This window comes from Mesoplodon mirus (assembly GCF_964341445.2).
Source record: "Mesoplodon mirus genome assembly, chromosome: 11".
Lineage (NCBI taxonomy): Eukaryota > Metazoa > Chordata > Mammalia > Artiodactyla > Ziphiidae > Mesoplodon > Mesoplodon mirus.
In genome coordinates, this window is record NC_138987.1 from 88,368,154 (window position 1) to 88,382,341 (window position 14,188).

At 35.4% G+C, this 14,188-nt stretch overlaps 1 protein-coding gene across 6 annotated transcripts in view; it reads right to left on the reverse strand.

Moving 5' to 3' along the window:
- The window catches only part of PIK3C2G (phosphatidylinositol-4-phosphate 3-kinase catalytic subunit type 2 gamma), a gene marked incomplete at its 5' end in the record, with an annotated part of 317,069 nt that overhangs the window by 7,710 nt on the left and 295,171 nt on the right, over positions 1-14,188 (reverse strand). For all 6 annotated transcript variants that reach the window (XM_082636498.1, XM_082636497.1, XM_082636496.1 and 3 more), the window contains one exon: positions 1,760-1,885. In XM_082636498.1, coding sequence (XP_082492624.1) covers positions 1,760-1,885 — 126 coding nt within the window. The remainder of the gene's footprint in view (positions 1-1,759; positions 1,886-14,188) is intronic.

Genomic DNA, 14,188 nt, shown 5'->3' on the forward strand with positions numbered 1-14,188 from the left:
ACTTGGGGACTAACTGGACTTGTGAGTGAGGGAGAGGGTGATGTCATTAGGAAGTTTCTTCCGAGGAGATGGCAAACAGAGGAGAAAAGCCTGATTTAAAAGTGCGTAGGAGGCATCCTAAAGGGGCTCTTTAATATAATCAGGTAGAAATACAGGTTTAAAGCTTGGGAGGGAAGCCAGGGTTTGAGGAATAAATTCAGATGCAACCTACAAGTGATAAATGAAAATCTGTACATACATAAGATACTTCTGAGTGTATATATCAAGAGATGAGGGTAGGTCATGGAATTCCAGCAAATATTTTCAGAGGAAGAATGGCAATGAAGGAAAATGAGAGAGTGGTTAGAGGAGATAGAAGGGAATTAAGAAAAGGTAGAACTCAATGAAGTAAATCCGAAAGAGAAAAACAAATACTGTATAATATTGCTTATATGTGGAATCTAGAAAAATGGTACAGATGAACTTATTTGCAAAGCAGAAATAGAGACACTGATGTAGAGAACAAACGTATGGACACCAAGGTGGGTAAGGACAGGTGGCATGAACTGGGATATTGGGACTGACATGTATACACTATTATGTATAAAATAGATAACTAATGAGAACCTACTGTATAACACAGGGAACTCTACTCAATGCTCTGTGGTGACCTAAATGGGAAGGAAATCCAAAAAAGAGGGGATATACGTAATACCTATAGCTGATTCACTTTGCTCTACAGCAGAAACTAACACAACATTGTAAAGCAACTATACTCCAATAAAAATTAATTATGTTGATTAAAAAAAGAGAAAAGGTAGAACTTAAGAAGCAAAAGGGAGGTGTAAAGAAAGAGGAAGCAGTTAACAGTGCTGCCGTCTAACTGTTCCGGAGAGAAGAGCCTGATGGCTCATTGGATTGAGCAATTAGGAGTCTTTTGATGCCATTTGAATAAAACAGCCTCAGTCAAGGTCAGAATCCACATGGCAAAGGGTTAAAGGGTGAGAAGGAAGTGATGCACTGAGAGCAGGAAATGTGTTAATTTTACAAAAGTTTGGAGGTGATAGCGAGGGAAAGAAAATTTGGATGCTTTAGAAAGTCTGACTTGAAGAGTTTGTTTTGTTTTGTTTTGTTTTTTTTAAGATTTCTGAGTTGAGGATCCAGTGGATGAGATAACCTTAAGAAAAGGAGAGCAAATAAGTGAGCAAGGTACAAAGGAGATGGGAAAGGATGGAATCAAGAGAATAAATTTAGGGTTTGCCTTAGAAAGAATTAGGGGATCAGATGTTCAAATCATATACTACAAATGAATTAGAGAGCTATATATAATATAAATTAACTTCAATATAATTTGTACTTTGTACTTCTTTATCTTTTTCAGTTTTTCAAAAGAGATTTTATAAAGTTGATTGCTATACACAGGTTAGACTATGATAAAGTTATTAGGTAAGGAAAACCAGGTAAAGAAAAACTTGTTAGAGAAAATAAGGTAGAGTCAGGGATAATGTTAGTAGGTGAAATAAACGCTGTAAAGTCTTGGGCTCTTGCTGGAGGCTAGCCACAATTTGAAAATTGGTTCATAAGCACTTTGAAAGCAGTATCTGTATTTTCCAGTTCCTATAGCGTCAAGAACAGTGATCGGCAGACAGTGGCTATTTTGGGAAATGTCTTCCCTTTATGGAGTAACACTGCCAATTACTGTAAATTTTCCATATTTGGTTAAACTGAAAAATGGTAAGAAAACTACAAAATGACTGGACAAGAGTTGACTCATACTTACAATTTCATTGTAAGTGGGGTCAGTACATTTTGGAACAGATTTTGTTTTCCTCCTCCGAACTTCACTGGGATACGGTAAAAGATAAAATTCAACAGGTGCACTGGGCGTGGAGCCATCTGGGAGATGCTGCAAAGGAAAATGGTTATAAATATTAATGTGCATCACTATTAAAGAAAACAAGTACACAGCTACTAAATATCTAGACCAAAGGCAGGATCAAGATTTATTACAGTCACTGTTTATCAGAAAATAAGAGAACAATCAAAAGAAATACATCATTGCTCAAAAATAATCCCAAAATACAGTTTAAAAGAGTAAAACTGTCCATCTTAAATTAAGTGTCGTGTCAGAGAACTACATTTAAAAGTCCATTAAATGTGATTGGCTTTAGCTTTTTATAGTAAAAACTAAATTTGCATTTTTTTATTGGAGTATAATTGCTTTACAATGTTGTGTTAGTTTCTGCTGTACAATGAAGTGAATCAGCTATATGTATACCTATATCCCCTCCCTCTTGGACCTCCCTCCCACCCATCTAGGTCATCACAGAGCACCGAGCTAAGCTTCCTGTGCTTTATAGCATGTTCCCACTAGCTAAGTTTGCATTTTTGACAGAAATGGTCAAGAGATGAATATAACCCACAGGCAGAGACAGGAACTGAGTGCCTCAGGAGACTGTACACCACTTGAAAATAAATAATTCAAGTTTAGCACATAAGATGTAGTATTTAATGATACGTAAATGCATATTATATCACATTTTCAAACAAAAATATCAATTAGACCTACAAGTTTAATATATGATTTTAAGAGTTATAATAATTTTATTATCTAAATTATCCTAAAATATATTGGATAATCCTTTTACAATTGTGTTCTGTGGGGCTCCCAAAGTTGCTTAAGTTGCTGCCTGATGGGTAGATCAATGATGCCAAATGAGTAGATCTCTGGACCCCCTCTCTCTAGTTTATCCTAACACCCCTGCTCCCCCGTCCTGGTTTCAGATGTCTCTCTTCCTTTTCCACTTCTTTCTTATGGATATTTTTCTTTCTTAATAAATTTGAAGAATGAGTACACTGTTTTAAAAATTTGGAAACCACTGTACTTCAGAGAAATGGGTTCTATCTTTGTGACCAAAGGAGAACAAATTGTACTAAAAAACTATGCATATCTAGTTTGATAAAATGAGAAATGCTTGTGTAATTTATATTTAAGTGGATGATTTGAAAGTCAAAATTGAGGAATTAAATGGTTCTCTTGGTGAATACATTCTAACTATTAAATCAGTAATTTCCAACAAATATTTTTATGTTCTGAATCACAGCGCCATTCACATGTAAACATCCAGTGACACCCCCAATGCCATTAGCTTTAATTTTACATCTTTCTTTGGCATTCAAAAAAGCATATTGGAAAGTAAGAAAACGTGACATATATTATTATAGACTAACTTTTATTCCGTTCTAATTTACATGGTAAAAATTCTGTCATTAGGAAAATCTGGCTCTTTATTATTATTCTCAAATTAGATAAAATACATCTGGACACACCCACATGTCAAAACGCTAAGATTGTCAAACCTGCTGCTTTAGATGGTGCTCAAGGTTTCCCTGTCCCACGCGAAACCCTCCCCCATGAGGAGCTCTGAAATGTATCAGTGGCACAATGGAATTTTCTGTGATACAGAAAAAAATATTGCTATTAATATTTGAGAGTTGATTTGTGTGTGTGTATATGTGTGTGAGAAAAATGAAGGGAGAAAAGTGTTTTTGCTCTGTGTGATTGTCTCTCTTTTCTACCATGGGGCACTGGGCTTGAGGATACCATACCTATAACCATTGTATGTTTCATCTTAGTGGTTAGAATCATGGTTCTGGAAAAGGACTTTTTGGTTGCAATCTGGGCCTCCAAATTTCCCAGCTATGTGGCTTTTGGTAGATAACTTTTCTGTGGATGTTTCCTAACCTGTTAAATGGGGATAAAGGTGATATCTATCTCAAAGCATTCAAAAAATTAAATAAAATAAACCATGTAATGTGAGTATAGTGCCTGAAATAGAGTAAGATTCAATAAGTGCTTGTTACTATTTTTATTTTCTATAAATTTTCTATAGAAAATTTTATTTTCTATAAATACACTACATGCATTGATTGGACAAGATATGCCTAATGTACTATGACATTTATGAGCAGGGTTTCTCAATCTTGGCACTAGTGGCATTTGGGGCCAAATGATTCTTTGTTGTAGGGGGCTTTTCTGTGCATTGAGGCTGTTTAACAGCATTACTGACCTCCACCTACCAGACTGCAATAGCACCATCCTCCCAGCTGTGACACCAGAAATGTCACCAGCCATTGCTAAATGTCCCCTGCCATTGCTAAATGTCCCCAGGGGAGCAAAACTGACCCCAGTTGAGAGCCACTGATGACTCCCAAATAAGAATCTGTAATTCATCCTTAGGATCCCAGCCTAGTGACTTGTAAAGTGTGTTACAAGTACATTATACTCTAACCAAAATCTATCTTCTACCTTTCCTCACCACTCCAAAACAGATTTTTTCAACTTGTTAAAATTGCATTAAATGATACAATTTCATTTCTCCAGTGTCTCCCGTGTCATTGATTTTCAAATCCAAGTATGTACCAAGGTCAACATCCTCCCTTTTTGCCCTAGTTCACCTGTCACCACAGATCTTTATTTCCTAACTTATTAGATTTTAATTACTTTTTTATGCCCCAGTCTTCCCACTTCATTCCTTCATTCATCCTGTATATCACTGTTGCATTTAACCTTCCTGTAAAGCTGCTTTGATCCTGTCACTTTCCTTCTCAAAACATTAAAGGAGTCCACTGAGGAATAAACTCCCAATCACAGAAGGGAAAAAGTATTTTGTATACCAGCCTTCACCAAGCATTCAGCAATTAAAGGTTTGGGCTTCTGTTTCCAATTAGCGTCTGACAAGATCCTTGAATATCCTATTGTTTTCAGAATAATAGAACAATTGAAGTCAGGGACGCATTCGATCTGAGCAGCACACTTAGTCTGTCCTCCGCGGCTGTAAGTGCAGACATGGATTTCTTTTTAAGAGAATCCTTTCTCCCCCTATAGCAGCTGTCTTATCAACACTTTTTCTTTTTCCTCTTCTTACTGGCACTGTATCCTGCTCCTTAAAGATCTCATCTAATTTATTAAAGAGATCACTAGGTGTCTTTTCATCAATACTTCTCATTTTACTGTTTGCCCTTATGTTTATGTGAATTAATTTTTTTTTTTTTTTTTTTTTTTTTTTGCGGTACGCGGGCCTCTCATTGTTGTGGCCTCTCCCGTTGCGGAGCACAGGCTCTGGACGCGCAGGCTCAGCGGCCATGGCTCACAGGCTCAGCTGCTCTGCGGCATGTGGGATCTTCCCGGACCGGGGTACGACCCCGTGTCCCCTGCATCGGCAGGCGGATTCTCAACCACTGCGCCACCAGGGAAGCCCGATGTGAATTAAATTTTATTTTTAAATGATTAAATAGCTCCTACTTGCCCATCTTACCCCAGAAATTTTACTCTGGTTGTGTTTTAGACCTTCACAAAGACTTAACACTTTGACTTGAAGAGTCATAAGGCTTGGGGTTACACAGTTCTTAGTCTGAGGCTCAATCTTGAGTCTGAGGCTCAAACAATGAGAAGTTTCCTTGTGTCACCCAGAGGATGTTTTTATTCATGGTGGATTGAAGTCAAGCAGCACTACCACTTTTTTTAGAATTCTTGCTAATATTTTTACTGTGCTCAGATGATGTGAAGTCATCCAAATTTGACTTTTTTTGCTCAGACTAACTCAGAATTTTATATATTCTGGATTTCCTGTTTAAATGCTTATCAATTTCTATGTTTAAAAATGGTTTTATATATGTGTCAGCTTCCTTATGAGATGAGAAATTATTTAAAAGGAAAATCCATGTCTTCTTGTTCCATACTTCCCCTCCCCCCATATTTGCTTTGGGTTTTGCTCCATTGGTTACTGTACCCTACTACCTTAACCCCACCCTCATTTCTTTCTTCCTAAGCTTTCAGTATGTTTCTGAATCTCCAATTAAAATATTTAAATCCTCACTTGAGATTGGGCTTTCCTTTACCTTATTCGTTTCTTTCTTTTCATAGCTATGTCTTCCTTACAGCATTCTTTTCTTTTATAGGAGTCCTGTCCCTAACACAGTACTTGGCATATAGTGAATACTCAATAAACAGTTATCAAATGACTAATTAAATGAGCTATATATTCATAGTACCTAGTTCTTTGAAAGTACTTCGTAAGTATTTGCTGAATCATTATTTATAATGCAATATAAAAACCAGAAGTCTTCCTAACTTCCTAAGATTTAAGTAATTTCTCTTACCTATTGCAAGATTTCTTACTGTAACCAAACAATAAAAAGCCCACTGCAGGGTAAATAAGATGTATCTTGGGGTTTATTTCCAAGGTCTGTCCTAAGTGTTTACCCTGAACTCTAAGCTGTTTGAAGGCATCTCTCTGCTAGAGCTGACATTCTCAAGCACATCATTGCATCAGGAATATATGTGTCAAGTTCTGTTTGTTACATCCAATATCTTAATGCTCCACTTCAGAAAACTTTGACTTTATCTCACCTCTCAGGTCATGTTACACAATTAGATGCTTACTACATTTTCTTACTCCTTTTTTCTCCAACTGGAGCTAGACTGAATTTGTAACATAATTACTTGTACTCCTTCTCAGAACGAATCCTTGGTCACCATTTCTTCCACGTGGAGACTTGATCTGCAATTGCTGTCCTCTTCCTGAGACTGTGTTTACTCTTCTGTGATAGTCCTCTCCACCTCTCCAGACTTCTCCCACTAACTCATTAAAAGTCTCCTTAACAATAAGCACAGTGGGTTATTTAAATCTCCTTCTAGGAGCTAATGATGACCTGACAATTTCTTGGGGGCTTAATATATGGTGAAGTGTGAACTAAAGTCATATTTTTGTGCTACATTCCTATGCCCTCTCTCAACCTCCTATAAGTTTTCCCCTCCATGTCCTGCTTTGTGGAGTACCTGGAAGAAACAGAAAGAGGTACATTCAATTTAATTGGAGGAGTGCCTTATGCGGACCTTTGTGTGGAGGCAGGGAGCTGGACCCGCATTAGCACCAAGCACTCCCTGTGGAGGAAATAAATACGTCTCATACACGTTTACTACTATACTATTTTTTTCACATATCAGTAGGTGCTTTTGTTAATACAATTTTATAATTTAAAAACACTACTGCATTTATAGTAGTTTTAAAAATTATTTTGTATTTCTTAAATTTATCAGATATCAGGACTTTAATGACATCTGAGAAATCAAATTTTTTTCATTTGTTTGTTTGTTTAAAGAGAGGTCCCTCTAGTTGAAAAGCCTTAGGATATTCTTAGTATTCACTGGTAGAAGAGACTTCTTTCTTAATTGAAGAATGAAATACAGGGGATTCTTAGCTAGGTTATTATTTTAGGTTATAAACATTAAAATTATGTATATTAGTAAATCTTTATTCACAACGTTGACTTCTAGATAATATTGTTAATAATTAAATATACCAATTTTCTGCCTTCATTTCTTGCCTCAGATTGCACACAGCATTTCAAATGGTTTTCAATGCTTTTTTTTTTATGATCAATGAATGAAAGTATCTTGAAAATATGGTTAATTTATCAAAATTGAGAAAAAAAAAGTAAGCAGTAACATGTTGGTATAAAGACAAAGCAGAATATAAGTTGTCTGTAAAGTAAATAAAACCATCTCACATTGTAGGGTATGCCAGCAACTCTTTGGTATTTTCATATGAGTATATGAGAAATATATTTATTTTTCATACATAGTAATAATAGCTACCACCTACTGAATATTTAATTTATTTAAAGCACTCTCTTAAAATAATCCTTGAGCCAGTATTGTCTTTATTTTATTTAAGAGGTTTTTCTATAAAGCCTATGCTCCTAACCACTACCCTATACAGACTCTCTACAAAGAATGCAAAGGAAACTATCAGATTCAAATTAAGAGCACTTCTAGATCAAATTTTATCAGGAACGTGATGAAGGTACATGGTTTAAAAATATCAGACACTTTGGAAACGTCTGTAGATTAATTCAAAGTTTAATTGTATTTAATAGGTTATTATCTTCTTGATGAATAATTTATGAGAATTTTCCATCAAGTTTTTTTTAACTTAAATGTTTCCAACCATAGGATAATACAGGCTTTGGAAGAACTCAACCGGCAATGATTAAAATATGATGGGACTATCAAAACCTGAGGTCTATGCCAGAAATAAAACAACATAATAAAAAAGCATTTTCCTCATCTATGTGCCTGCCAAATTTCAGTTCTGAAACTGAGGCTAGCCATCATGAAGAGGGTCTTTTTATAAAATGACAATGTACAACAAAAGTACAGAAGTACAATAAAAGTGCTTCTGATATGTGGTTTGCTGTATGCTTCAATTAAAGAAATGGTGGAATGGTCTTTCCAATCTTTCTGTGTGTTAATTTGTATAGAATGGGACGATTTAAGGTATTCATGAATTCAATTAGGATGATCTTCTGCTTCATATCACACCAATTTAAGCCTTTAATAGAACTTTTATCATCAATAGGTGATTTCCAATAATTTTTTTTAAAATCAACTAAAAAATCAAACTGCCATGTGTCTATCACTTTGGATGGTCTAGGAGAGGACACAGAAAAGTGATTTAAAAAGTTTCTGCTTTCAAAGAAATAACAAACTCTTTGGCATCATCATCTGGTGTTTTATATATATATATATATATATATATATATATATATATATATGTATATATATATTTAAATTTTAATCCTCAACTTGATGTAGTTAACAACCAGACAGAAGTCACAGTCTAGTAGATAGAATTCCTTTTCTGACTCAATACATACGGATTGAATTGCTTCTAAAAGTCCAGAATTCTAATTATGGCTCCAGAATTTATCACCAAAGAGTCTTGTTTGAAAAGTTTTTCCATTTCTTAATAACATGTAACTAGTAAGGCATTAAACCTCATTTATTTTTCACAATCTACTCAATAGCAAATACTGAAGAACTGTAAGTTAACTGGTAATTAATTAATTTTTCTTTTTTTTTTTTTTTTTTTTTACAATTGCACTGAACCACTCTAAATGATTGCAAATTTCCTAACCCTTAGCCTCTATCTGCAAGTGCTGAGAAAATTGTACAGATAAGAGACAGAATATGTTTGGTTAGAGATTGCTGAGGAATTGTGAAAAACAGATGAAATACTGGAAGATTAGCTTTATGATATTAAATTTGATAGTATGGGGAAAAGATGGATTACAAAAAGCAGAAACTAGTAATTAGAGGTAAAATATGAGTTTTTTACCCATATACCTCAAATATTTGTCTTGATCCTGTCCAATTAAAGAGTTTTATCATGATTTAAATAAAGATATAGATATATGATGTAGAGGTGTTAATAATCTGAGTGTTATGGCCAATATGCTGGAACAGATCATCAGGACTGAGTTATGAGGGGCTGGAAGGATGAACTATATCTAACAAAGTTGAAAACAATAGAATGAATGTCAGGGTCTTCTTTTGGGAAACTCACTCTGCAAATCCAGGGTATGAAATTCTTGTTGCTTTCCTTCATTGGAATATGTATTTTTCTTTTGTTGCTGAGGGGTATATTCCCTGGCTATAGAATTCTAAGTTGAGAATTCTTTTCTTTCAACACTTTAATGATGTTCCACTGTCTCTCGCTTCAATTTTTTCTTGCCTACATTGTTTCATTGTTCTCCTGTATGCCAAGTGTTTTTCTCTAGCTGTTTCACTATTTTTTCTTTGTCCTTGGTTTTTAGCAGTTTGAGAACAATATATAAATGCATGCTTTTCTTTGAGTTTTTCCTTTTGGTACTCACTAAGTTACTTAAATTTATAAATTTATGTCCTTCACTAAACTTTGGAAGTTTTTGGCCATTATTTCTTCAAATATTTTTCTGCCCCAATCTCTTTCTTCTGTCCTGGGAGTCCAGAAAACAAATGTGACCTAATGTTAGATCTTTGGGTATTTTCCCACAGACCCCTAAAATTCTATTCTTTTTTTCCAATCTTTTTTCTCCATGTTCTTTAAACTGGATCATTTCCCTTGATCTATCTTCCAGTTCACCAACCCTTCCTCCCATCATCTCCATTCTTTTCCTGAGTCCCTCAAGCAAGATTTTAAATATTAGATATTTTATATTTCAGTCCTTAAAAGTACATTAGTACTTTTTAAATGAAGTTTATAATTAACTTTAATATAATTAATAGAACATTAAAATAACATAATATTAATATAACATTATATTAGTTTCAGGTGTACAACATAATGATTTGACTGTGAAGTCTAGTTTACATCCATCACCACACAGAGTTCCAAATATTTTTTCTTATGACGAGTACTTTTAAGATCTACTCTCACCAACTTTCCAATACACAACACAGTATTGTTAACTATAGTCAGCCTGCTGTACACTATATCCTCGTGACTTATGTATTTTATAACTGATAGATTATACTTTTTGACCACCTTTACCCATTTCACCCCTCCCCCGACCTCTGGCCGTCACCAATCTGTTCTCTGTATCTATGAGCTTGGTTTCATTTTGTCTAGATTCCACATACAGGTGAAATCTAGTGGTATTTATCTTTCTCTGCCTGACTTATTTCACTAAGCATAATGCCCTTAAGGTCCATCCATCCATGATGTCGCTAATGACAAGATTTTCTTCTTTTTATGGATGAATAATATTCCATTGTGGGTCTATACAACATTTTCATTATTCATTCATCTTTTGATGGACACTTAGGTTGCTTCCACACCTTGGCTATAGTAAATAATGCTGCAATAAACATGGAGGTACACATACCATTTTGAATTAGTTTTTTCATTTTCTTTGAATAAATACTCAGAAGTAGAATTGCTGGATCATATGGTAGCTCTATTTTTAATTTCTTGAGGAACCTCCATACTATTTTCCATAATGGCAACACCAATTTACATTTCCACCAATACTGTACAAGTGTTCCCTTTTCTCCACATCCTTGCCACCCTTGTTATTTCTTGTCTTTTTGATAATAGGAATTCTATATGTGAAGTGATATCTCACCATGGTTTTGATTAGCATTTTCCTGATGATTAGTGATGTGGAACACATTTTCATGTACCTGTTGGCCATCTGGATGTTTTCGTTGGAAAAATATCTTTTCAGATCATCTGTCCAGTTTTTAATTGGCTTGTTTGGTTTCTTTGCTGAGTTGTATGACATTTTTGTATATTTTGGATATTAGTCCTTTACTAGATATATGATTTGTTAATACTTTCTCCCATTCTGCCTTTTCATTTTGTTGATGGTTTTCTTTGTTGTGCAGAAGCTTTGTAGATGGATATAGTCCCAGTTGTTTACTTTTGCTCTTGTTGCCTTTATTTTTGGTGTCAAATCCAAAAATCATCACTAAGCTCAATGTCAGGGATCCTTTTTCCTATGTTTCTTCTAGGAGTTTTATGGTTTTAAGTCTTATATCCAAGTCCTTAATCCATTCTGACTTAATATTTGTGTATGGTATAAGATAGTAGTCCAGTTCCTTTTTTTAGCATGTGACTGTCCAGTTTTCCCAGCACCATTTATTGAAGAGACTGTTTTTCCCCATTGTATATTTTTGGCTCATTTGCCATAAGTTTGTTCTTTCTCAAGATTGCTTTGGCTATTTGTCCTCTTTTGTGGTTCCATACAAATTTTAGGATTGTAGGTTCTGTTTCTCTGGAAATGCCATTGGAATATTGATAGGGATTGATTCAATACTGATTCAATATTGATTGAATCTGCAGATTGCTTTGGGTAGTATGGACATTTAAACAATGTTAATTCTTCCAATCCATGAGTAGGGAATATCTTTCCATTTACTTTTGTTTCTTCAATTTATGTTGGTGTCTTATGGCTTTCTGTGTACAGGTCTTTCACCTCCTTGGTTAAATTTATTCCTAGGTATTTAATTCTTCTAAATGCAGTTATAAGTGGAATTGTTTTCTTAATTTCTCTTTCTGATTGTTCACTATCAGTGTATAGAAACACAAGTGATTTTTATATATAGGTATTCTCTGCTTTTTTGGAACTTTGCTTTAGGCCACTTTGCTTTTAAGAAAGACTTACATTAGCATCTGTTTTTGCTAATTAAACAAAATCCGAAGAGAATTTTTTCACTTTTACAAGTAAAGGTGAAAAGCAAAAACAGTGTTCAGCGTTTTTTTGGGGGGCAGCAAGCTGTTATAGAGGTAGCATGAACACTGAGCAGTGAGAGTGGCATTGCTAAGCTCTTTTCCCAAGAGCTACACTCAGCATCTCAGCATCAAGTCGCCATAGCTTTGACCTGTGTCTGTGAGCATGTGTGCTTTATCTCGATTTATTCTGTGAATTTGCTAGCAAGATGTGACCTAAGATAATTGCTTCTTAATTTTTGCCATTTTGGCTTACTAAAGATTTTGTAGGAATGCTCTATTTTTGGATATTGAGGGAAACATATTGATTTTGTATCTTGCAATTTTACTGAATTCATTTATTAATTCTAATAGTTTTTTTGTGAAGTCTTTAGGGTTTTCTATATGTAATATCATGTTACCTATAAATAGGGACAGTTTTACGCCTTCCTTTCCAATTTGGATGCCTTTAATATCTTTTTCTTACCTAATTGAATAAAAGTGGTGAGAGTGGGTATCCTTGTCTTGTTCCTGATCTTTGAGGAAAAGCTCTCAAGCTTTTACCATTGAGGATGATGTTAGCTGTGAGCTTGTCATACATGTCCTTTATTATGTTGAGGTACACTCCCTCTATATCCTCCCTGTTGAGAGTTTTATCACTTGACAAGGCAATGATAAAGTGGTGAGGATGCCTCAGATTCAAAACCTATAATGCCAGAAAACTTACAAAATATGGAATTTTGGTCAGGATGGTTAGCGAAAGTGAAACTGGATATATATGCAACCTTGAGATTTACACAGGTGAAGGAAAGAAACTGCAAGAAACAATATTATTGGTCCTACAACTTTACCTTGGTTCATGACACCATATTTACTGAGACAATTTTTACAACAGTGTGTCCACATCTGAAATACTGTTGAAAAATAAAACCAGAGTTCGTGGGAGTATAAGAGAGAATCGTGGTCTACCAAACAAATTAAGGAGAAATTTAAAAATCTACAGAGGGGAGAAATGACATTCTTACAGAAGGAAGAAGTGATTCTTCTTATATGGAAAGACAAGAGGCTAGTTCGCATGGTGACAACTATTCATGACGCCTCTATAGCATCTACAGGAAAGGAAGACAGGAGGACTGGCCATCAGATAATTAAGCCCACTTGTATATTAGAGTATAATAAATATATGAAAGGAGTTGATCGATCTGATCAGTATCTGGCAAACTTCAGTGTCCTCTGGAAAACTAGCAAATGGTATAAAAAAGTGGGTTTCTATTTGAGTAATTGTGGTTTATTCAATGCGTTTAACATTTATTGTAGCCTTAATGCACAGAATAAAATGACTTACACACAATTTTTGTTAGCAGTAGTTAGAGAATGGGTAACTGACCATCCTGGTGAATGTAGTGGCAGTCCTGCACCTGGTCCTTCTTGTGGTGTTTCTAAAAGAGCCTCCCACAAAGACACACCTTGTCGACTATCAGGTAAAATAAAAGAACATATTCTAGAGGGAATAATACCCACAGGACTAAAAAAAAAAAAAAAAAAATTGCCGCCAGAAAGTGTAGAGTCTGCTCTTCCAGGGGAAAGAGCAGTGAAACATGGTATCCTTGTAATAGATGTTCTGTTCCCCTGCACAGAGGTGCCTGCTATACCGCCTATCACTGTCACACTCTAATGAAATATTAGAATGCTTTAGTAAGACATGTACAAAATTTCAAGTAAATACAGTAAATGCAAAAAAAAAGTTGTTGATATTTAATCAAATGCAGGTGTTTCGATATTCACTTAGGTAAAAATCGCCAGCCACAGGTGTTAGTTTCTGCAAAAATCCACCAGTCAATAATGTGTTAAAATTGCAGAAGTTCTCCCAAAGAGTAAGAGGTCTGAGCCCCGCATCAGCTCCCCGTCCTGGGGGTCCTGCATCGGGAAGACAAGCCCCGGAAGGCCAGCAGGTCTTACTTTTGGGAGTCCCAGAGGGCTGAGGGAAGTAGACTCTATGCTTAAAGGGTGCATACAAAATTTCACAAGCTCTGGGACCCAGGGCAAAAGTGATTTGAAAGGAGCCTGAGTCAGACCTACCTGCTGATCTGGAAAGTCTCCCAGAGAAGCAGGAGGCAACGGCAGCTCTCCCTGAGGACAAAGACGCTGGCGGCAGTGGACACTAGTGCTGGCAA